General features: G+C 46.1%; 3 protein-coding genes across 11 annotated transcripts in view; 2 read left to right on the top strand and 1 right to left on the bottom strand.

Moving 5' to 3' along the window:
* Positions 1 to 14,720, top strand: part of arhgap32b (Rho GTPase activating protein 32b) — a 105,130-nt gene extending 90,410 nt beyond the window's left edge. For all 6 annotated transcript variants that reach the window (XM_048983877.1, XM_048983876.1, XM_048983875.1 and 3 more), the window contains 11 exons: positions 2,626 to 2,728; positions 4,564 to 4,708; positions 5,417 to 5,499; positions 5,886 to 5,993; positions 6,258 to 6,403; positions 6,506 to 6,707; positions 7,084 to 7,229; positions 7,325 to 7,399; positions 7,591 to 8,403; positions 8,599 to 9,248; positions 9,345 to 14,720. In XM_048983877.1, coding sequence (XP_048839834.1) covers positions 2,626 to 2,728; positions 4,564 to 4,708; positions 5,417 to 5,499; positions 5,886 to 5,993; positions 6,258 to 6,403; positions 6,506 to 6,707; positions 7,084 to 7,229; positions 7,325 to 7,399; positions 7,591 to 8,403; positions 8,599 to 9,248; positions 9,345 to 11,555 — 4,682 coding nt within the window. In that variant the 3' untranslated portion in view covers positions 11,556 to 14,720. The remainder of the gene's footprint in view (positions 1 to 2,625; positions 2,729 to 4,563; positions 4,709 to 5,416; positions 5,500 to 5,885; positions 5,994 to 6,257; positions 6,404 to 6,505; positions 6,708 to 7,083; positions 7,230 to 7,324; positions 7,400 to 7,590; positions 8,404 to 8,598; positions 9,249 to 9,344) is intronic.
* A 166-nt stretch (positions 14,721 to 14,886) lies between these two features.
* On the bottom strand, positions 14,887 to 16,577 carry anapc13 (anaphase promoting complex subunit 13). 2 transcript variants are annotated; one of them, XM_048983902.1, is made up of 4 exons: positions 16,341 to 16,577; positions 16,108 to 16,207; positions 15,882 to 15,982; positions 14,887 to 15,122 (listed from the first exon to the last, which is right to left on the bottom strand). In XM_048983902.1, exons 3-4 carry the CDS (start codon positions 15,978 to 15,980, stop codon positions 14,997 to 14,999), a joined length of 225 nt encoding a protein of 74 aa, XP_048839859.1. In that variant the 5' UTR covers positions 15,981 to 15,982; positions 16,108 to 16,207; positions 16,341 to 16,577; the 3' UTR covers positions 14,887 to 14,996. The 2 variants fall into 2 exon arrangements, with proteins under 2 accessions (XP_048839859.1, XP_048839858.1); XM_048983901.1 differs by having other exon boundaries at positions 15,882 to 16,005; positions 16,341 to 16,574.
* Positions 16,578 to 16,638: 61 nt separating this feature from the next.
* On the top strand, positions 16,639 to 20,429 carry sc5d (sterol-C5-desaturase). Of its 3 annotated transcripts, none has more exons than XM_048983897.1 (5): positions 16,639 to 16,758; positions 17,440 to 17,657; positions 18,037 to 18,169; positions 18,278 to 18,378; positions 19,311 to 20,429. In XM_048983897.1, exons 2-5 carry the CDS (start codon positions 17,448 to 17,450, stop codon positions 19,764 to 19,766), a joined length of 900 nt encoding a protein of 299 aa, XP_048839854.1. In that variant the 5' UTR covers positions 16,639 to 16,758; positions 17,440 to 17,447; the 3' UTR covers positions 19,767 to 20,429. The 3 variants fall into 3 exon arrangements, with proteins under 3 accessions (XP_048839854.1, XP_048839855.1, XP_048839856.1); XM_048983898.1 differs by lacking the exon at positions 16,639 to 16,758 and adding an exon at positions 16,775 to 16,896; XM_048983899.1 differs by lacking the exon at positions 16,639 to 16,758 and adding an exon at positions 16,926 to 17,307.
* Positions 20,430 to 21,096: the final 667 nt, after the last annotated feature.

Below are 21,096 nucleotides of genomic sequence, written 5' to 3'. Positions count from 1 at the left end.
ACATGACGGCAGGGAACAGTCATAAATATAGCAGATTATGGAGTTTTGTGGGTCAAACCCCAGCTGGCAGTAACATCTGCTGTGGAACTTCCGGAGAGGGATTTCCACGTTAATACACGTAAATAGCAACACATGGTCATGTTTTTTGTTGTGGGATTTTTTTTTTTGGCCAATAATTTTTAAGTGTTTTCTTCGTTTTACTCTCAAAGCCAGTTTCATCTGAAGACAAATAGGTTAGGCCACTAGGTAGAGTCCTTTTGCAGCTGTGGCTTCTGCGCTGTCCTTGAGACATAGTCCATTCCCCCCCCCCCCCCCACACACACACACCCCCGTTCTTCTGTGGTTCTTTAAAATGTCAGAGTGGGTGTTTATTTTTTTTTGAAAAGGGGCCTCCTTTCCTTACAGCCCCCACCCTCCCCCCCATCCTTTGGGAGGAATGTAGCAAAACTGCTGCATCCATGCAACTCTTCCTATTTTTGTTATCTGTGGGTTTGTGCCTCTGGGTTACCGGTACCGACACAGGCCCGGGTGTATTTTACGAGCCCGGTGTCATGGTAATAAGCCGTGTTCCAAAAGCTACCATGACGAACAGCATCAATAAATGTCCAGCTAGCGGCGTTCTCAGCTGGAGCTGCCTAGCAACCAATTACGGCAGACATTTATTGGGCGCTGGACACTTCTGCGAGGTGCAGTTCAAGTTCAGTCAGATCGTCTGCATGTGTGTGTCAGATCAAATCTTCTGGCAGCCAGCTTATCTGATCATGTTCAGATACAAGATTAATCGTCTTGTATACCATTAATCTCGTATGTCATAAATCATGAGTGAAGGATTTGAAGACTCTTGCCTGTAAGTCGTTATACCTTTTGATAATGCCTGAAATCGTGGTACCCGGTGTTTACTGCTACTTTTCATTTTAGCTCCTAATTATGCACAGGTGTTAATTACAGGATTCAAATCACATTATGCCCAAACACACACTGGGCGATTGGTATAATTTTTCTGTTCTGTGCGACTGAATTAGTGCAAGTTCTAAAGTGATTGAATCATGACAAGTTGTGATTTGTTTTAAGTCTTTAAAATTAATAATTCATGATTTTATTTAAACAGCTACGTTCCTCATCCTTTTGCTTAAATTAGCTAGAGAATGAGTCTGTGTCAATCAAGTTCTGCACCGATTTTTATTATTATACTTAAAACAAATAAAAATATAACCAGTATTCAGATAAAAAAAACATGCAGGAGGTGGACAACATAACGAACACCTAACAATATTTTCAGGGCCCACTTTTGCCTGTAGTCCTCTTCAGTCTTCCTTGGAATGCTGTCATACAAGTTGTAAATCATCTATAGTGGGACATCGGACAATTCTTCAAGAAAAAAAAATGTTCAGTTCTTTGAGGCGATGGAAATCTACTCTGCACTCTGTGCTCCAGAATTTTTCAGTGATGATGAGATATGGTGATTGGAGAGGCCATGGGAGGCGTTTGACTCCCTCGTGATGTCATGAAACCTCTCTCGAATTTGTTTAGCATTTAACATTTGTTTAGAGAGATTTAGCATCTTGAAAAACAGGAAAATCGTGAGAATCGTTTCCATCATGGGGTGTAACTGGTCCTGGACAATGGCCTTGGCCACCAAGCAACCATACAGAGGAACCGTGGAATGTAATTTAATGTGTAGTTTCCATTCTTTTACACTTCATTTTATTTAGCAGACACATGTCCAAAGCAGGGGGTGGCATGGTGGTGCAGTGGTTAGCACTGCATGGGGCGGCATGGTGGTGCAGTGGTTAGCACTGCATGGGGCGGCATGGTGGTGCAGTGGTTAGCACTGTTGCCTCACACCTCTGGGACCTGGGTTCGAGTCTCCGCCTGGGTCACATGTGTGTGGAGTTTGCATGTTCTCCCCATGTCCGGGTACTCCGGTTTCCCCCCACAGTTCAAATGCTGAGGCTAACTGGAGTTGCTAAATTGCCAGTAGGTGTGCATATGTGCGTGAATGGTGTGTGAGTGTGCCCTGCGATGGGCTGGCCCCCCATCCTGGGTTGTTCCATGCCACGTGCCCATTCCTTCTGGGATAGGCTCCGGACCCCCCGTGACCCAGTAGGATAAGCGGTTTGGAAAATGGATGGATGGATGGATGTCCAAAGCAGTGTACAACTGAGGCAAATAACATATTACAAAAATACGGCTGTCAGGGAGTCGACTAGGAATAACTAGTTATTCCCTACTCAACTAGTCACCCTACTCAACTAGCTGAGCTTCAAGCTAGTTGAGTAGGGTGAGCTTCCCCAGGTACAAGTGTTAGCAGTGTAGGAACAAGACCTGCACATCTTCCAACAAAGCAAGAATGCTAACTGTATATTATTAGCATATTATTATTGGTAACAAACCTTAAGGATACTTTTGAACCACCATGTTTCGGTTGAACACAAGTTAAAAACTATCTCCCCTAAAGTACTCAGCTTAATGCGAGTTGACTTGCGTGAATCATGCAGCCTGTTGGTTGCCATTTAATTAAGATCCCTGCAGCAAGAGGCCCAGCTAGATGTCGCGGATCTCTGGGACAAGTTGAGAGCCGCCTTTAATTGCTTGTCAGCTGACATGACTTGTCTTTTTCTGTAGTTCCCCAGGTACTCAAGAGCTGCACCGAGTTCATCGAGAAGCACGGGGTGGTGGACGGCATGTACCGCTTGTCCGGAATCGCCTCGAACATACAGAAACTTCGGTGAGAGAAAATCCCCCTGCTCCTTCCCTGACAGTAGAGCTTTCTCATCAGTCAGCGTTTGGCAGTTATTTCAAACTTTTTGTCCTCAATCAACCCTTTACTGCAACGGGCTGTAAATCAGGTTCCCTCGACACACTTGACAGTGCACAAGAGGATGGATTGATGATTGACAGACTTTTGGGGATTTGAAAAGGATTCGGCGACATATGAAGCCTAATCATCTTTCCCATTAAATATGTCCCTCAGTGTAGACCCAAGAGAAGGACCTGCTTATTGATTGCACTCCATTCATGGCTTTATGTGGCACGCATGTGACCTGTTATGAAATAAGCAACTGAACAAAGAGAGCTCTGGAACACCAGAGTGCACATATTGTTCATATTGACTCTATAAAGACTACCCAGGAACAAATATTTACATGATATGCGCTCCTCTAATGAATTCATGACACAGTAAAGACAGAGATGGTTGAAATCATTGAACAATCAAAAAGTACATAATTGGAAACATCAGGCGACCATGACTGTTGTGAGTCAAACGTATATTTATTTGAACTGTTAAAGTTGTCACCTCATCCACATTTCTCATCTTTCTGCATGACTCGTTTCGGTCAGTTTGACAAACATCCTTGTTCAGATCCTTCTTCATAATCCACGAGCTTACGATGCTTTTCCTTTTATGCCGAAGCATTTGTTGAACGTGAAGGACTCTGCAGCATTCTGTCTCAGGAGCGTAGCAGTTGGAACAGAAATTCATGGTTTCGATTTGTCCAAGTAACTCGTCATGAAAATAATTCCTGCATTTGGGCCAACTTGAAAAATTATGACGAAAAGTTAAATTAAATATCTATTAAATATATGGTTAAAGTTTACAACTTGAACAGCTTTAGGGCACATAACTCAGTTTTGTTTGTCTTTTGGCATCCTTTTCAGTTTTTTTTTCTTCCCAAAAATGCTGCAGGAATAGCTATGATAAATAATCACATTTGTACACAGGTCACTCTGCGTGCTTCTGAACTCCTTGGGATATTATTTTGGTTTAAAGCCAGAAGTTTCACAAGCTTGGAGGCAGTGAAATGTGACCAACTTGGACCTGGGACAGCTCTAAGCAGAGCAGGGGCTCACTGAAGACTATTGGGGCGAGTGTAGGCGTGGTTTAGGATTCATTCTCATCCGGCAGATTAAAGGATGACAGCTTTTGAACTCTTCTCACTGCTGGTGAGAACATTCAAGTGAACATGCAGGTCGAGCAGCCCCTGTTTACATTACGCCTCAGGTGTCTTGGACAACGACGAAGTTCGCGTGAAAGTCAACCAGCTTGCTCTACTCGCATGACCATCCACGGCTCGTGGACGTTGGATGTAAATTAACTCCATGAGGGTCTCCCCGCTAGCAGGAATCTCTTGACGGGCTGAGACTTGCTCCTATAGCCCCGACACGAACGTCTGGAATTTCAAACCGGGTTTGTTTTTTGTCCTCTGACGTGTTTCAGGTGACATTTCACTTGGGTTAACATTCCACGGCTAATTTTAACCCAACAATGAACCGACTGCAAAATGTGTGGCGTTAAATATCCCTTATTGTCCACTGTTTTTAAAATGACGTGCTAATGCCGACAGGGTTTGTCTAGGACTTTGGTTTAGGTGAAAGAAAAACAGCCTTTGTCAGTTTGTCTACCCATTTTCTTTATACGATTTACTCATTTCATTTGATGTAATCTAGCAGCATGAATGCAGTTAGCTGCAGGGAATGTGCAGTATCAGGTACATGAAGACGATATCTTGGCCCTTGTTTCATGCAGTGATGGCAGCATTGCCCCCTCTCCCCCCCCCCCAGGCACGAGTTTGACTCTGAGCAGATCCCTGACCTGACCAAGGATGTGTATATTCAGGACATTCACTGCGTGGGCTCCCTCTGTAAGCTCTACTTCCGCGAGCTGCCCAACCCACTGCTCACCTACCAGCTTTATGAGAAGTTCTCGGTAAGCCCCGCCCCCGGACATGGATTGGGTCTGGGATGGCAAGGTGGGGGGTAGGACACATGAAACATTTCTTGTTCCTTCAGAAGCAGGTAATGGCTACTTCTATGAGAAGACATCCCCTGATGGTAGCATGGCTCACCACAACGTCTTGCTTAATGTAAAGTCAAATATTTTACCTAACAGCAGTAAATCCCCATAAGAGCTTATTTGCAGAAGAGGTACATATTTGCCCAGTCCTATCACCGACATTCCACCCCACCCCCCCACATGCATTGATGAATGTAAATTCATAAGCTGGCCATCCTCTAGTGCTGGAGAAGAAATTCACCATACATCACACTCGCACACTTGGCTTCCGCTAGTGAGTCAGCATGCAAATTTCTTAAAATACCATGTCTGTGTAGCTTTGTACGTTCACCTGTTTTTTTTCCAGGATCAGTACATGCTGAGAGACTGTACCAAATGTTTGTTTCCCCCCCGTTGAATTTGGGGTGAAACCATTATGAGAAGATTGAGGGGTGGGTTGATGTTTACTGATGTTTACAGGAATGGGGGAGGGGTGCATGTACCACACCTTGTCCTCTTAACTCGGCAAGGGCATGTCGCAGTAACTCCTGAGATACCGGCTCGCCCCTCTGACCCGGCGTTAGCGAGAGGTAAACACTGACGAATTCCTGAGTGCTGATCCGCCACGCTCGCTCTCGGCAGGAGGCCGTGTCGGCAGCCACCGATGAGGAGCGGCTCATCAAGATCCATGATGTCATCCAACAGCTGCCGCCTCCACATTACAGGTCAGGCGTGCTCTTTGCTGCCACCTACAGGCTAGCAGGGAATGTGCAAATATATCCATATTGGAACAGGATACAGTTTTTCCACTTCCCGTGCTGTGGACCCAAGGTATAACTCTCATTGTTTAGTACGTTGCCATTTACATTATGGCTCATCTAAAAAGAATATTTTCAAAAATTAATTTAATGGATATAAACTGGATTTCTGTCAATAGGTTGCAAATGACACCACGGTCAGTTTGTAATATATGAAACGTAGTGATCTGTCTCCCTCTGCTGGTACAAAAGTGCATTAACTGATTTTATTTTTTTTCAGCTTGTATTTATGGGTTTCAAAGCAGAGTAATTTAATATGTAAAGCATGATGGCATCATGTTTCTGTCTCCCAGAACCCTTGAGTTCCTCATGAGGCACTTGTCCCACCTGGCAACATTCAGCTATGTCACCAACATGCACATCAAAAACCTAGCCATCGTCTGGGCGCCCAACCTTCTCCGGTGAATGAATCCTTTGCTGTATTAAAACATTTCTTTCTTAGGAGAACCTTCTTGACCCCCCCCCCCCCCCCCCCGTCACAGGTCTAGTTTGGTTGTCTATCATGAATACTTTTTCAACAATATTTTAGCACCTTGTCTATTACAGTATCCTGTGTCAGTATTTTCTTGTTTTTAAATGATTGTATTGTCTTATAATAATGATGCTGTTTAGGCCAACATATGGTTTGCTGTCTGCTGACCCCTGCTGACATGTTCCTCACTCAGGTCCAAGCAGATTGAGTCGGCCTGCTTCAGCGGCACGGCGGCCTTCATGGAGGTGCGCATCCAGTCCGTGGTCGTGGAATTCATCCTCAACCACGTGGACGTGCTCTTTAGCCCCAAGCTCAGCTCGCTGATCCGAGAGGGCGCCGGTACGTCGGGCAGTCTTCTCAGACAAGCTTATGGACCGTATCGTCCCTTTAATGGAAACCTACGACTTGAGCGTCACCTCATCTCCAACCGTGTCTTCGCAGGCCATAATTCCCTGTCCCGGCCCAAGTCCCTGTTGGTGTCCTCGCCCTCCACCAAGCTGCTGACTCTGGAGGAGGCCCAGGCGCGCACCCAGGCCCAGATAAACTCCCCCGTCACCGCTGATAGCAAATACATCGAGGTGGGGGAGGGACCTGCCGCCCTCCAGGGCAAGTTCCATACAGTCATCGAGTTTCCCACCGAGAGGTGAGTGCCGCCTCGATCAGGCAGTGAGCGCCGTGGCCGCTGACTGTTAGTCAAGGGGTAAATAACGTCCAGTGAATGAGTGGATTTGACCTGAGCTTGGCAGGCTGTGGTGCTCGTGTGCCCTGAGGTTTTCCAGTTTTGCTACAATTCGCTCAGCCGCAGCAGTGGGAGAGTGGCAACCAAACAGAGCGAGCCAGTTCAACAATTAGTCGCGCCGAGTGCTTTAAGTGCCCTGGTGGATCGAGAGCATGTCGCAACCTGCCAGCGCTGCTGGTGTTCCAGGGAGCTGTGGTCTCATGCGGCGGTGGAGCACAATGATCCGTGCTTCTGAGAGAACGCTTTCTGCCTTTGGCGACGTTCCTCCCCACTACTATAGGAAGAGGCCCCCTATCAAATCAAAGAAGTCCCCGGTGGGTAGCTGGCGGTCCTTCTTCAGCCTGGGAAAGTCCTCGTCTATGGCCAAACGCAAGCTGCAGCGCAACCCCAGTGAGCCCAATGAGCTGAAGGCCATGGCGCTAGCGGGTGAGGCCCTCGTCCCTGTCCGTCAGAACGCCCCCAACCCCCCAGCTTCAGAACGTCACCCCTGATCTTAACCATCCTCTTCACGTCTTCTCCAGGAGGCAGAGGAGATACAGGGACTATGCGCTCCGCCAAAAGCGAAGAGTCTCTCACCTCACTGCACAATGTGGAAGGTGATGTTACTTTCCTTCTTCCTACATTTTATCCCAAAATATTGTCATGACTCTAGTTTTCTTATTGTCTTGTGGACCTGTGCTATACTGCTGGGTGGGTGTGTGCTTCTTGTGATTGCTAAGTACTCAGATTTTTTTTGTGGTGGTGTGTATATATATTTCTAACGATTACTGGGACGCGTTTTCCTCAGGCGAGTCGAAGGTGTACCGCCCCCGCAGACCTCGCTCCAGCAGCGACGCCCTGTCCGCCTCTTTCAACGGCGACTTGCTGGATGGGCGGCACCACTGCAATTCGTACGACAACCTGGGCCAGGGGGACAGCGACGGCGATGAAGGCCCCATCTGCGTGCCGGCCCTCATCTCGCCTCCACGTTCTGCCGAGGACGTGGACCTCAGCCCCCCCGACATCGGTGTGGCCTCTCTGGACTTCGACCCCATGTCCTTCCAGTGTAGTCTACCCCTCGGTGAGCCGTCATTTCCCTCCCCAGAGTCGGGGGGGGAGGCCGGCGGTCTAAGGATGAGTCCAGGGGCCAGCTTCTCAGAACCGGTCTCCCCCTCCCCAGAGAAAGCCTCGAGCCCTTTCTTGGCGTCTCCCGACTTCAGTCCAGCTCTGGGGGCTCAAGCGGAAAGCAAGAAGCATGCCACCGCCACCCTCGCTGAAAATGTGGTGCAAGCTTTCTCCCCTAAAACGTCCCAGAAGAGCATCAAGCTGCCCCCTTTGGCTGTCTCTGAGCCTGCAGCGGCATCCACTCCAAAGCAAACCCCCGAGACAGATGGTCCCCAGCCCCCTTCCCCCGCCCAGGCTCCCCAGGGCTCTCTGGTCCCCCCACCCGACATGATTGCCATGCTGCTAAAGACCAACGAGGCTGCCCCAAGTGAAGGCAGCCTGCCGGCGCCGCCCGGGAAGGTCCCTGAGAACAGAGACCACATCAAAGAATGCACAGAAGCTTCCGGACCCACCGGGCCTGTCTGCCCTCCAGCGCAGCAAGGTCAGTGGACAGCAGGTACCTCCTCTGTGGTTTCATACTCTTCACACCTTAGCCTTTGAAATGTGTTTCTGTGGGAGAGGAGCGTCTGTTTTTCAGGGGTAACAACACACTCGTCCCTTGCCCTTCCTGCTTCTTCTGCTCTTAAAAATCAGCTTACTTTCCCATGTGTTATCCCCAGCTTATGGTCCTTTCTGTTTTGTCCCTCCCCAGGAGCCGTAGCTATGGATTCTTCACAGGCCCCTGCCCCTGTAAGTTCAGTGTCCCTTCTCCCACCGCCTCCCCCTCCAAAGAACGCGGCCCGCATGCTCGCCCTGGCCCTGGCTGAGTCTGCCCAGCAAGCCAGCTTTTTCACCCAGAGACGGTCCTCGGGTCCCCCAACTCCTATGTCCCCCCTCGATACCCTGGAGTGGCCACCACCGCCTCCCCTCCCCCCCCCAGCAACCCCTGAATTGGTGACGGATAGGGACGCGTCCCTGATGCCAACCTTCTCTTCCCCTCCCACTACTGCATCACCTGCCGAGAGCCACGCACTAGTGGCCAGCTCCTACCTTACCCAGTCCAACAGTACATGGCCACCCGCGGCATCCAACGCTAACCAGGAGAATGGCAGTGCGCCCGTCGCCGCGAGTGACTCCTCAACAGAGTCTGTCAAGGGTACCTCTCCTGCTACCCCCCAAGCCCCTCAAATATCTCTATCTCAAAAAAGTCCAGAAAGGCAGCAGCCTGCCCTGGGCCAAGTTCCTGTGACCAGCTATTCTAGCACCACTACTGCCAGCACCGGCATCAGCCCATCCACCTCCACCACCGCCTCTACTACCACCACCACTAACAATGATTTGGGAGCCATGCCACATATGGAGGTGAGTAATTAGGAAATGGGAAGCATGCTAATACAGTTTGAGGGGATAACCCTTCTCAGATTGATCTAAGAACCCTTGTCTCTCTTCTGTTTTTAGACACGGGTTGGTGTAGACGTCACACAGAGTATTCCAAAACCCGCAGAGCAGTCTACCACGACTGTGCAGCCGCCGGCCAACACCTGGACCGCTGCCGTTCCGACTACGCCCACTGAACAAGCGGATAAGCCCTGGGAAGCTCCGAAGGCAGCCCACCCTCGGACAGATCCGGTACCGGTGTATCAAGGCTATGGGCCCACGCCGCCAACACCGCCTGTGCGCTCCATCGAGAGCAAGCTGGCCACTGCAGCTCTCTCCAACACGGAGGCAGCCAATGCTTCCAACTTCCATACGATCCTGGCAGAAGCTGCCATACCATCCTCAGTGGAGGAGGCCCTTCCGCAGCCTCCCCGGCCGCCACGGAAACCTTCAGTCCTCCAGCCCACCTACATGTACCACCCAAAGGCAGAGATCGCGTTGGAGGCTGCAGCTGAGGCATATTACCACCAGAGGGCGATGCCGGTGAGCCAGCCTTCAATGGCGTATCACTATCGGCCTGACAGCGTGCCGCCACATTTGTCCTACGCTTCTAAATCAGAGCCTCAGATTATCTATAGCACTCGTTCTGACGGCCGCTACAATACCATTGGACCAAGATCTTTCCATCAATCCATCAAATCCCGTGGCCCTCACAGGGGAGAGTACATTCCGGGCGGGTCGTCTGGACACCGGAGTCAGGGTTATGGGCCCATGGACAGTGCCATGGTGTACCCCACCATCCGCCGGGTCCACTCTCTGCATGTGCCACCTACTGCCATCCGCTCCGTGCCAATCACACGAACTGAGGTGCCGCCAGAAGATGAGCTCTATTACTACCAGCGGCCGATCTACCAGTGCAAGCCATACCAGCAGCCTGTGCAGTCAGACTACCACGTAACCCAGCTGCAGCCCTACTTCGAGAATGGCCGAGTGCAGTACCGTTACAGCCCCTACTCTAGCGCCAGCCCCCTGGATGCGCCCTACTATGATGTGGACCCGTATGGGACCATCCGGCTGCGACACTTTCACTCCTTCAGCAGCCGAGACCTTGCCCCGCCCCTTAACAGAGCGGGTGCCAAAGCTGGGAACTACCACTACTTATCGCGTCACGTCCTGCCCAGTGGTAGGGAGCACAGTTTTGTGAGCAGGGACATGCCCCCCTCCCACAGCTCGAAGGGGGCTTCAGTTTACCTGGCTATGGATCCCGAGGAGTCTGAGAGACTCCGCATGCACTCCGTCCGACGGGAAAACAGGGCCAGGCAAAAAGCGAAAGGCCCGGTTATGTCTCAGTATGATAACGTGAGTCCCTTCATTCCCGGAGATCCGGGAGGAATGGAAGTCCTGCATCTCCGCAGCAAATCTGATCCGGGAAAAACGGTCTTGATGACTGCCGAGGGTAAAGATGGGCGGTATGGCGTCACTCCGGCCTCTCAGCATCCTCCCAGGCACCTGCTGTCCGACCCCGACGTCTTCATGTACATGGAAACCGAGAAGCACTACCAGGGCAATGGAACGGCTGACAAGCCAGCTGTACCGCTCAAGCCAAGTGGCTCCCATAGCAACCAAACCGGATATCATCATCCGCAACATCCACACCAGCCTCCGCCCCAGCCGGCTCCGCGGACCCTCCCTCCGCATCAGGAGCCAAGCCGTCCAGAATCCAAAGGCGATCCAGGAGACAGCAAGCAAGGAGGTGGCGGCAGCAGGCATTGGCCAGAATGCCCCGAGCCCCGGGGGCACCCATCTCGCTATGAGCGTTCTGACCAGGACAGGCATGCAATTAGGATCGCACCCGTATCCACCAGCGGCTACCCCGAAGAAGAGCCACAGGTAGCCCCTGTGAAACCCGTCCCCCCTCCCAAGCCTGAGAGGTCCCACAGCATGCGAGAGCGGCACCACTACCACCAGTCCAATCCCTCCACCGTTCACCTGCAGGAGAATCCCGAAAGGGAGCACTGCGGGTCTTATTCCTACCAGCCTCACGGGCAGAGACACAGCACCATGACCATGCTATCGCACTACGACAATCTGGATGACTATCACCCTGTCTCTCAGACACAGACACAGTCACAGACTCCGGTCTCCAGCCGAGGAGGCACTGTTCCTTACGCAACCCCGGGATTCACAACCCCACAGAGCGCTCGTGCATATTCCACTGCCCTGGGGCAGGGGGCCTTCCTCCCAGCTGAGCTGTCCCTCCAGAGGCCTGAGACAGAAATACATGCTGAGTGACAGACTTACAAATAAACTGACTAGTTAAGACAAATTAATAAAAAATAATTAAAAAAATGAACAAAAAAATTCAGTAAATTCAGCAGCCTCTGCAGGACAGTGGACTGTCTGCGTTTGCCTTTCTTTCTTTGTATTTTTAAAGAAATGTAAAGAAAATTACAAAGACTTTTTACCTGATCTGAATGTACCATAATTTCTTCCATTGTCTAGAATGCCACACAGCTGTTACTTATCATATATGTATATATGTGTTTAACAAATGGTACATAAAATCAAAAATATAGAAATAGGGGGAACTATTGCTTATAAGGGATTTTTCGGGTGGGTGGGGGCAGGTAATGGGATTTAAGGTTTGCATTTCAGAAATGCATGTACACTATTTCTCACAGTACAGTTCTGTGTACATCAGCCTACATTGTGTACTTTCTAGATGTTGCAGATGGAGGATGGAATGTATATGTGATCATGCCCTTCCATTCCTCTGAGTACATGCTTGGCCGGTGCATTCGGTGGTCTTGACGTCTGTGCATTGGGTTGGGGGCCCACAACCACGAGTTACAGAGAGGCCAAGGTCACTTCTGAAAACAAGTGGTTCTCCACCGCTGGGCCGTGACTGCACCCGCCGTTTACTGCGTGACAGCATGACATTTTAAAATCTCCTCTGTTCTCACTATAATCCAGACTAATGCTTGGGGGGGGTGCTGTAGAGACAGGACGCCTTAGGAATATACCGCTTCACATTTTCTCGCAAACTGGACCAAATATCAAAGCGAACCTGTTTTGACCATAGCGTTCATTCCCGAAAGTGTCAAAATACGTTTGTGAATGTCAGAATAGTAATATAAACTGTCTTAAGAATAATTCTATGTATTATGGCAGTGTAATTTTTTTGTCACGAAGGACATTAAAAGGATTTGCAAAATTGAATAAAACATTTAGGATATTTAATTGATTTAAAAAAAAAAATCTGAATGCAATTGTGTTTTTAAAAAAAAAACCTTTTCTATTTCTAAATGGAGATTTTCATGCTTCAGAGGGTTTCTAGTTACAAAAGTAAGCCTTGGAAACATCAGAAACACAACCACGGGCTTGGCACTAACCCATGGCAATGTGTATGTAAGTATGTCTGCAGTTTTACACAGCTTCCAGCATACCATAGGCTCTTTGGGGGGTGGGGGTGTCTGCTTTCAGTGTTTGATTCTTCACTATTAAACGTAGAAGATTCCAGAACAGAGGGCGAAGTGGTTGTGCAGTGGCTAGTGTTGTCACCTCATACCTCTGGGGCCGTGTCCAGTTCATGTCTCCAGCCTGTTCTCCCCTTTCTGAGGCGTCCTCCAGTTCGGTCCCCACAGTCCAAAAAACATGCAGAGGTGAACTGGAGTTACCAAATTGTGTGTGCGTGCGCCCTGTGTTGGGTTGGTGCCCCATCGTGGGTTATTCCCTGCTTTGTGCTGGTAGGCTCCAGACCCCCCCCCCCAACTCTGTGTAGCACAAGCATGTATACAAAATAGATGGAAGGTTCCAACACAGCTACCTATGTAGAAGCCACATCCTCTATGCTGACCAAAAAAAAAAAAGGAATGTTCCGGTAAATTATTAAAAAATTATCTCAGTTTTGGTAGAACTAGTGAAGGTATGAAAGGGAGAAAATCACAATGATCCCACCACCATAATAAAGGTTAAATTTGAACAGAATTCATCTGAAACTGAAATAGGTATCCTCTTATAATTACTACAAACCGGTGTTTCTCAACCCAGTCCTCGACCCCCCCAGACAGTCCATGTTTTTGGCAGGTGCTGGGAGGGAGCAAAAACATGGGGGGGTCCCTGAGATCTGGGTTGAAAAAGACAGTATTTTATTTATAAAGATGTAAATACCAAAATGTGAACTGACGACCGATTGGAGTGTTGAGTTTTTGTTGGTATTGATATTGGGTTTTGTCCATTGTTACTTATAAAATTTTTGTATTACAGACTCCAAAACCATTCACCCATTGTAAAATAATGTGGTTTCCCCCAACCCAAGACACTGAAACGTAGCTGGATGAGCCACCTAGCTCTGTGCTAAATGTGAACATCTTTTGTATCAATAACTGGAGAGTATAAAATGTTATTGTGGAATATTACAACAAAACTGTTCTTAAATAGCAGTGAATTAAGTCTTATTTATGCTGTTTATACGTATTGGTCTGACATTTCCTTAACTAATGCAGTGTGACATTTTCAAATAGAAATGACCTTATGCTAATAAACAGGACAAGAGATATGCTTGAGCGTGAAGGTTTGCTTCAAGCAGTGTCCTTCATGAAGACAGACACTTAAGGTTTTTTATATAACAGTTTCATTTCCTGTGTCACTTTTGGATGATTACTAATAAATACTGCATTATTTTATATTAAAATGCTATTTTTAACCAGTCGCATTCAAAAATGCTTGTCATTCCAAACATTATTTCATGACTGCTACTGATTGAACTAATCCGTACAGCATTTAAATTATGTAGATCTTGAACACACAAACTCATTTCTGAATGTACACTATTATAAAATATCAAACCAATATGACTGACCCAATTACGTGATGATGAGGGGACCTGTGGACACAACTCCTTTCCTCTGGAACCTAAATTTGAGATAGAGACACTAATCATAGGAGTATGCACCTCTGCTTTTCTTACTGTACTGTTGTCTTTTGCATTCAACTAAGAAACTGCAGGACAAATAGATTGTTGTCTTGGCAGATGATACGTCTTACACTTAAGTATTAAACAGCCTATTAATGGCCACAGACTTTACTTTTAGGTGTGAAGAATGATGCTGGCAAGGAAACCTAATTGAAGGACATTGTGGATTCTGAGAATGACTACTATCAGATGTTGCATAACTTACAGGGGGTGGTTCACGAATGACTCGGGCAGTCGCTTCCCATTCATTGTTTTCAAATTCATTTCTCAAATACGTGACACCGTTTAGACGGTTCCATTATTTTTGTACGGTCATTATTTGAAAATGAACACTGCATTTCTAAATAGGACAACGAAATCTTTTAGGCAGCAATAAAAACATCTCAACTCTACATAGTTATTGTGAGATACAGAGGTATATATATATATGTACGTAAACAAATCCATACAAAAGTTGGAACAAAATTAAAAACTTAAATTAACCAGTTTTGTGTATTTTTTTAAGACTGTATCTTTCCCAGCTAACATTTAGTTTGACATGCTGGTTGCGCATTTTGAGTGAGGCACCATTCCTCCAGAATTCGCATAGCTATTTTTAAAAATTAGCTGGTGTTTTTGGGGGTGCAAATCTCTCAAAGCAAAACGTACTTTTCCCGTGTGCGTGTATATTTATTTACAATACTTTTAATCTTTGTAGTGAAAAGCCAGTGTATTCTCAATCCGTGACGATCGTTCGTCTTGCACTTGCATCCGGCCTGCTAGTTCCCAGTACTGGGAGTGTTTTCATGGAGACTTTGCAGGGCCAAGTCGGACCACTTCATCTCTTGTTCTTTCACGGACTCGGTAGATCCGCCATTGTCTTGCTCTGCCTCAGGGAGTTCACTCTAGAGAGGAGGGGGATCATATTAATTTTTAGGTGACGCATAAGATCCAGTTCGGGTGTCTGCAACTTCCATTGAACGATATCAAGGTCATCTAACAGGACTGCAAATATGCATCCCTTAGCACCAAACCCCCGGATCTAATTCAACTTGACAGCAGAAACAAATTACCCAGTAACTTTTTGGGATACACTCCTGTAGAAATTCTTCTCACCTACTGAAAGTTTTGTCAATTTACACTACGTTTCCTAAGAAGTTTTCAAAAGCTTAAATTTTAAATAGTTTAGAATCAGCTGCAATTAACTTCGACGTTCAGATCAAAGTGTTCACATAACCAGAGAGTTGTATTTGTTCCAGATATTTTTGTCCCTCAAACAGGGCGTGCTGGGTCTGGATACCAAAACTTCACAGCTGGTAACGTACATGAAAATTAAAAATATCTGGTTTTTAAGCGCAGTTAAATGCGTTTGACAGAATATTTAGCGGCAATTAGATCACCGCCCCAACAAATGTCTATTCCGCTTTAAGTGACGTGTGCATCCATATAAAATGTTGTGACGTTTGCTAACTTCATTTGAAATCAAGTGACAATCGTTGTAATTGGTTAAATTACCGTGTTAATTGCTATGATGAAACGAAGGAAAAGCGAAACCGATGTCTTAAGGTTTCGAGGACGGGAAAATATGTACTGTAAATTTGTTGTCGCGCAACATATATTGCGCGAATGAGCATTAATTTCTAGCCGTATGCCGGGGGGCTTACAAGCGGTATGGTGACATCCTCATAGGGCAGACGGTCCTCCCTCCAGGCATCATCGGTGAGATCCAACACTCTTCCATCTCTCTGTACTTCGCTGTCCATCTCTGAATAACCAGATCGAAACGATCTGCGTTAGGGCAAACGACGCGAAACTGTGATTAAGCGACAACGTACGTGCAAGTCAACGAAATTAACAATAAAAAAATAATAATAAAACGAATATATATACAGTTAAAATAGGCGTGCTTATGTTAACGCAATCCCGCGCTGTCGGTGCTGAGGAAACGGAGATTTAAGAAGTCGTCCTCTTCCGGGGTCCGGCTCTGTGCCTTTCAAAACAAGACCGTGGAAAGCAATAGCACGAAATATTAGTTCCCATTTTATAAAATTTGACCAACTATTTTGCGTGCGAAGGATTTCAGTTAATTTTATGCATTATAAAATCAAGCTGATTTTCCTTACCTTTGATTGTATTTTAGCTGTGCTAATCTTGTTTTTGGTGACTTTTGAAACCTCTATATGACATCTATGGCATGCCAGGTTTCTATAGAAAATGCCAAAATCAGCGTATAATTACGACGTCGACAACGCATTGTGACAGTGCCCTTTGTTCTGACGCTCGTAATAACTTTTGCAGATTTCCTCTGTACACAGACTCTGTATCTTTAAAGCTTTAGACCAAACTAGGTGCTAGCGCCATGATCTGATCAGCTGGTGGTCCAATCACACGAAGAAACCTATCTCGCGCTGACGTTCAGTCGCATTTCTATTGGTTAGATTTCCATTACCTCATGATCTGGGCTGAACGTTTATTGGTTACTGAAATACATCACCTGGGTTTCCTGCAGAATTGCTGGTTTTCCTGGTTAAATCTGAACAGGTAGGTGCATTGTAATGTGTTGTTGATGCGTGTATATAGCGGAATTTTCCCATTATGTGATGGTTAAAGTGGATGGTTAAAGTTAATTCTGTTTAACGTTTAATTTTAATCTGTCTGCTGTCGTTGGCAAAGCTAGAGGTATCATTAGACAAGCTTCAGTAAACTTGAAGTTGTTTTGCGAAGGTTGCATATTTTTAACTAATCTGGTTACTGGTAGCTGGTTAAATCTAAATATAACATGAAAACGTGTCGATGTCAGTGTCACCTCAGTTTAGTTTCAGGATTAGTGATTTTGTTTTCTGTTGCACTCTATGCCGTCTGTCATACTGTTATATTATGATCTGTGAAACGTTACAAGGGATATATACATGTGCGCAAGTATCCGTGTGTGTGAATATACAGTGCGCCCAACATACTGCAATTATCTTTTAACCAAATGGTGTTATAGCGTATGTGAACATATAACATCCAATCCATCAAATGTAACCATGCATATAACGCACACATTTCGGCATAAATTTCTAATTGTCTTGAAAGGACAACCATAAGGTGTGACTTTTAAAAATTTCTGCCAACTAGTCTTAAGTGTTTACATATCAGTAATTCAGTGACTATATAGGACACTGGAATGTAAAGATATAATGTGTAGACTTCATACTATTGTCCGTGCTTGTTTTTCAGTTGGGGGGATGGATCTTGTCCTCGACTTCGCCGACCATTACTTTTTCTCCCCCTACGTCTACCCCAAGTCATGGCCCGAGGACGAACCAGTGCGTCAGATCATCGGGCTGCTGCTTGTGACAAACCTGGGAGCAGCCATCTTGTACCTGGTCATGGGTTCCCTCAGCTACTATTTTATCTTTGACCACGACTTAATGAAACACCCCCAATTTCTGGAGGTTTGTAATATGTATTTTTTTTCTCCATTTCAGGGGCGTTTCTATGGTGTCATATATATGTGTGTGTGTGTGTGTGTGTGTGTGTGTGTGTGTGTGTGTGTGTGTGTGTTTTTTTTTTTATAAGGCGGGGAACATAAGAGGGGCTATAAATCATACAGAGCCAATGATATGTTGTGAAGCAGTGAGTGGCAAGGGAGGGGTCACACTCTGGGGGCCAGTCAGCTCCCAGTGCCCCTGTGGCCCCACCCCTGTATTCAACCCTGCTCCACTTGATGCAGACTCCATAAATCGGTTGTTAGTTGGTTTTTGTGTAATTTTTTTAACTTTACAAACAATTATGTATACCAGCAGTTTTGTGATCTCTTTGGTTCCCCTGCAGAACCAGGTGTGCAGAGAGATTAAGTATGCCATGAGCTCTCTGCCGTGGATCAGTATTCCTACAGTGGCCTTGTTCTTTGCTGAAGTCAGAGGATACAGCAAACTTTACGACAATGTCAACGAGTCTCCGTTTGGTAAGTTCCGTGAGTCTCGCTAACGGTGCTGTGAAGTTAGGGCTTCCCTTTCTGGCTCTGCTTACTTTATGTCGTATATCAAAGTTGTTGTTCCTTTTTTTTTTTTAGGTTGGCCGGGGGTAATTTTCAGCATGTTTTCATTCTTGTTTTTTACTGATATGTGCATCTACTGGATCCACCGGTTTCTTCACCACAAACTTATTTACAAGGTAAATATGGAAGTTAAACATTAGGCTAGTGTGGTATTTGAATATTGCGTAATGTCCGTAATGTTTTTTAAAGTTGCTGTAACAGAGTTTGTGGCAGATGCTTGAGATGCTGCAAAATTACTGCATGAAATCAGAGTTCTGAACAATATTTGAAAATCCTTTTTAAAGTTAAATTTACTCTCACATAAATTAGATTAAATTGCTTAAGTTTCGGATTTTATAGGTAATTTTTAAATTCTTGGTTTTGAAGTATATACCAAACTATAGTATACCAGAACAATATTCTGTGGTGTGCTCTGCTACAGTGCATATCACACTAAAGTATACCAAACTGTAGTATACCAGAACAGTATTATGTGGTGTGCTCTGCTACAGTGCATATCACACTAAAGTATACCAAACTGTAGTATACCAGAACAGTATTATGTGGTGTGCTCTGCTAACCGAGTTTAATAAGCATAAAGATACAAATTACTAACTTTATGGGTGTCACAAAATGCATCCCATTAATATTTTAGGTGTGTTACTATTCTGCTTAACAAATTGTGGGTGTAAATAAACGTCCATATGGTACCAAAATTTTTGCGTGTCTGCGAAATAATATCGATGTGACACTGCACAACCCTAAAAATGCTGTTCAAAATGTGCATCTAAAACATTTCAGTAATGTCAGGATGTTTCAAAATTATGGTCAGAGTACAGTAGGTAACCCAGACATGCATCCAGAACTTCAGATAGAACAAACCATCAGCCAGTGTGGGGTTCCGGGGTCAGAGTTTCTACCCACTGTTACAGGATAAGAATCTTATGTGTGGATGTACATCCTCTTGCCAAATACACAATCACCCTTTTGTGAGCTTTTATTTTATTTTTTTTCTCGAAGTCCTGTAAAATGTTGGTGTTTCAGCCTCATGTTCTGGTGTGATCTGCAGCATTTTCATAAACCGCATCACGTGTGGAAGATCCCCACGCCCTTTGCCAGCCATGCCTTCCACCCCGTGGACGGTTTCCTCCAGGGCCTCCCCTACCACATCTACCCCTTCCTGTTCCCGCTGCACAAGGTGCTCTACCTGGCCCTCTACGTCTTTGTCAACATGTGGACCGTATCTATCCACGACGGCGACTATCGGGTCCCCAAGGTGCTGGAGAAGGTCATAAACGGCTCCGCGCATCATACTGACCACCACCTCTTCTTCGACTTCAACTACGGCCAGTACTTCACCCTGTGGGACCGCATCGGTCGCTCATACAGGCACCCCTCGGCCCTGGAGGGAAAGGGTCCCCATGACGCTGTCAGAAGCTTGATGGCTCAGGCCAAGGTGCCCAACAGCACGAGCAGTCCAGCCAATGGAGAACCCGTCAAAGGCAAAGCACAAAAGCATGACTAAATAGCTTTTCTATGGTGACCAGATGAGTACTGTTCCTTAGATTGGTGAAGTGAACAATTGTAAACCTTCTGAACAATTCCTTTCTTCACCTGCAAGAAATCAAACAGTATACACCTGCCCCTTTTCTCCTTGAAAAAGGACAGGAACCATGTGGACCACTAAGAAATATGAATAATTCATAGTAGAATTCTCTGATTTCTAAAGAAATATATGTGTTGAATTGCTATTGATTTTTCTCTGCTTGCCAAATGGGAACATTTGCCAGCGTATTGGCGTTCCTCTGCTGCCTGTTTGCGCTCCCTGGGAAGATCAGCAGAGAGAACTTTGACACTTAATAACGAGGGTAGCAAATGAAACGATGGCGGCTTCCCATGGTTGGCCATTGAAAGGTTGGAGACCACAAGACCATTAATGTTGCCTTTTGGATGTTCTGTTGATATTGAGGCTAAATGGCTCAGGAATTAATCCTGGCGTCTAGCCCCCCCCCCCCCCCCCCCCCCCATTATTCTAATGCCAAGATTCTGACCATAACACTAAATTGGATTTTGAAATGGAATTACTGTAGAGGAAGTTAGTAATCTAGGGCAAATGATTCAGATCAAGCTGAATGTACTTTAGGGCTCTGGCGATAAAACCCAGGTGGTGTGATGTTTTTGCCTCCCATACGTTGTCCTTGGAATTTTATTTAACGGCAACCGAATCTCATACTATGAGCCAGGCAGGCTTTGAGGAAGTGTTGGTGAGTGATGAGTATAATAGGAAATTTGATTGTATTTTTTTATGTTTTTTTTTATAATTATTATCTCGGCAGGTACCATGGGTGGTTCTAGATAATCTTATTTTTGCTAATTTACTACCTGCTCCAGCAAGTATGCGAATGGCTACCCCATTACCTCCTGCGGTGGCGTGTAAGATTAGATGCTAATTGACAGGGAGTTCTGTCTGCGATGTCCAATAACAACTTGAATATTTTATTTTTCTTACCCCCCCCCGCTGCATTAAACTACAGGTGCAGGCTAACTCCATCTGATGAATAACGATCAGACTTAATCAGCATCGCCACAGTTTATTGTTTCCATTTAGTTCCGAGTGCATTAGACAGACAAATTAGTAGGCGAGATGGCAGATAAGATGAAATGCAAACCCAGGCGCAGCGTTGCAGTTATGCGCATGCATTTTGTCTGGTTATAATAAGTTGCATAGCTGGTTGCATTCCAGCCTCTGTAATGCAATGAATTCTCAATGCATTACATTGATCACCGATGCCTCAGTCTGACAAAAACAGACCAGTAAAAGTCAAGCTTCTATAAAACATGCTTTACTGCCAGTG

Source organism: Brienomyrus brachyistius, chromosome 18 (genome assembly GCF_023856365.1).
Source record: "Brienomyrus brachyistius isolate T26 chromosome 18, BBRACH_0.4, whole genome shotgun sequence".
NCBI lineage: Eukaryota > Metazoa > Chordata > Actinopteri > Osteoglossiformes > Mormyridae > Brienomyrus > Brienomyrus brachyistius.
The sequence above is the reverse complement of the archived record's forward strand: the minus strand, read 5'-3'. Positions and strand labels throughout refer to the sequence as shown.

Excerpts from the sequence above, each read along its gene's own strand:
- anapc13 (XM_048983902.1), bottom strand. The coding sequence starts at position 15,980 with ATGGACAGCGAAGTACAGAGAGATGGAAGAGTGTTGGATCTCACCGAT. Across the intron at positions 15,123-15,881 it reads AGGATGTCACCATACCGCTT|AGTGAACTCCCTGAGGCAGA; the intron begins GTAAGCCCCCCG and ends CCTCCTCTCTAG.
- sc5d (XM_048983897.1), top strand. The coding sequence starts at position 17,448 with ATGGATCTTGTCCTCGACTTCGCCGACCATTACTTTTTCTCCCCCTAC. Across the intron at positions 17,658-18,036 it reads AACACCCCCAATTTCTGGAG|AACCAGGTGTGCAGAGAGAT; the intron begins GTTTGTAATATG and ends GTTCCCCTGCAG. Across the intron at positions 18,170-18,277 it reads TGTCAACGAGTCTCCGTTTG|GTTGGCCGGGGGTAATTTTC; the intron begins GTAAGTTCCGTG and ends TTTTTTTTTTAG.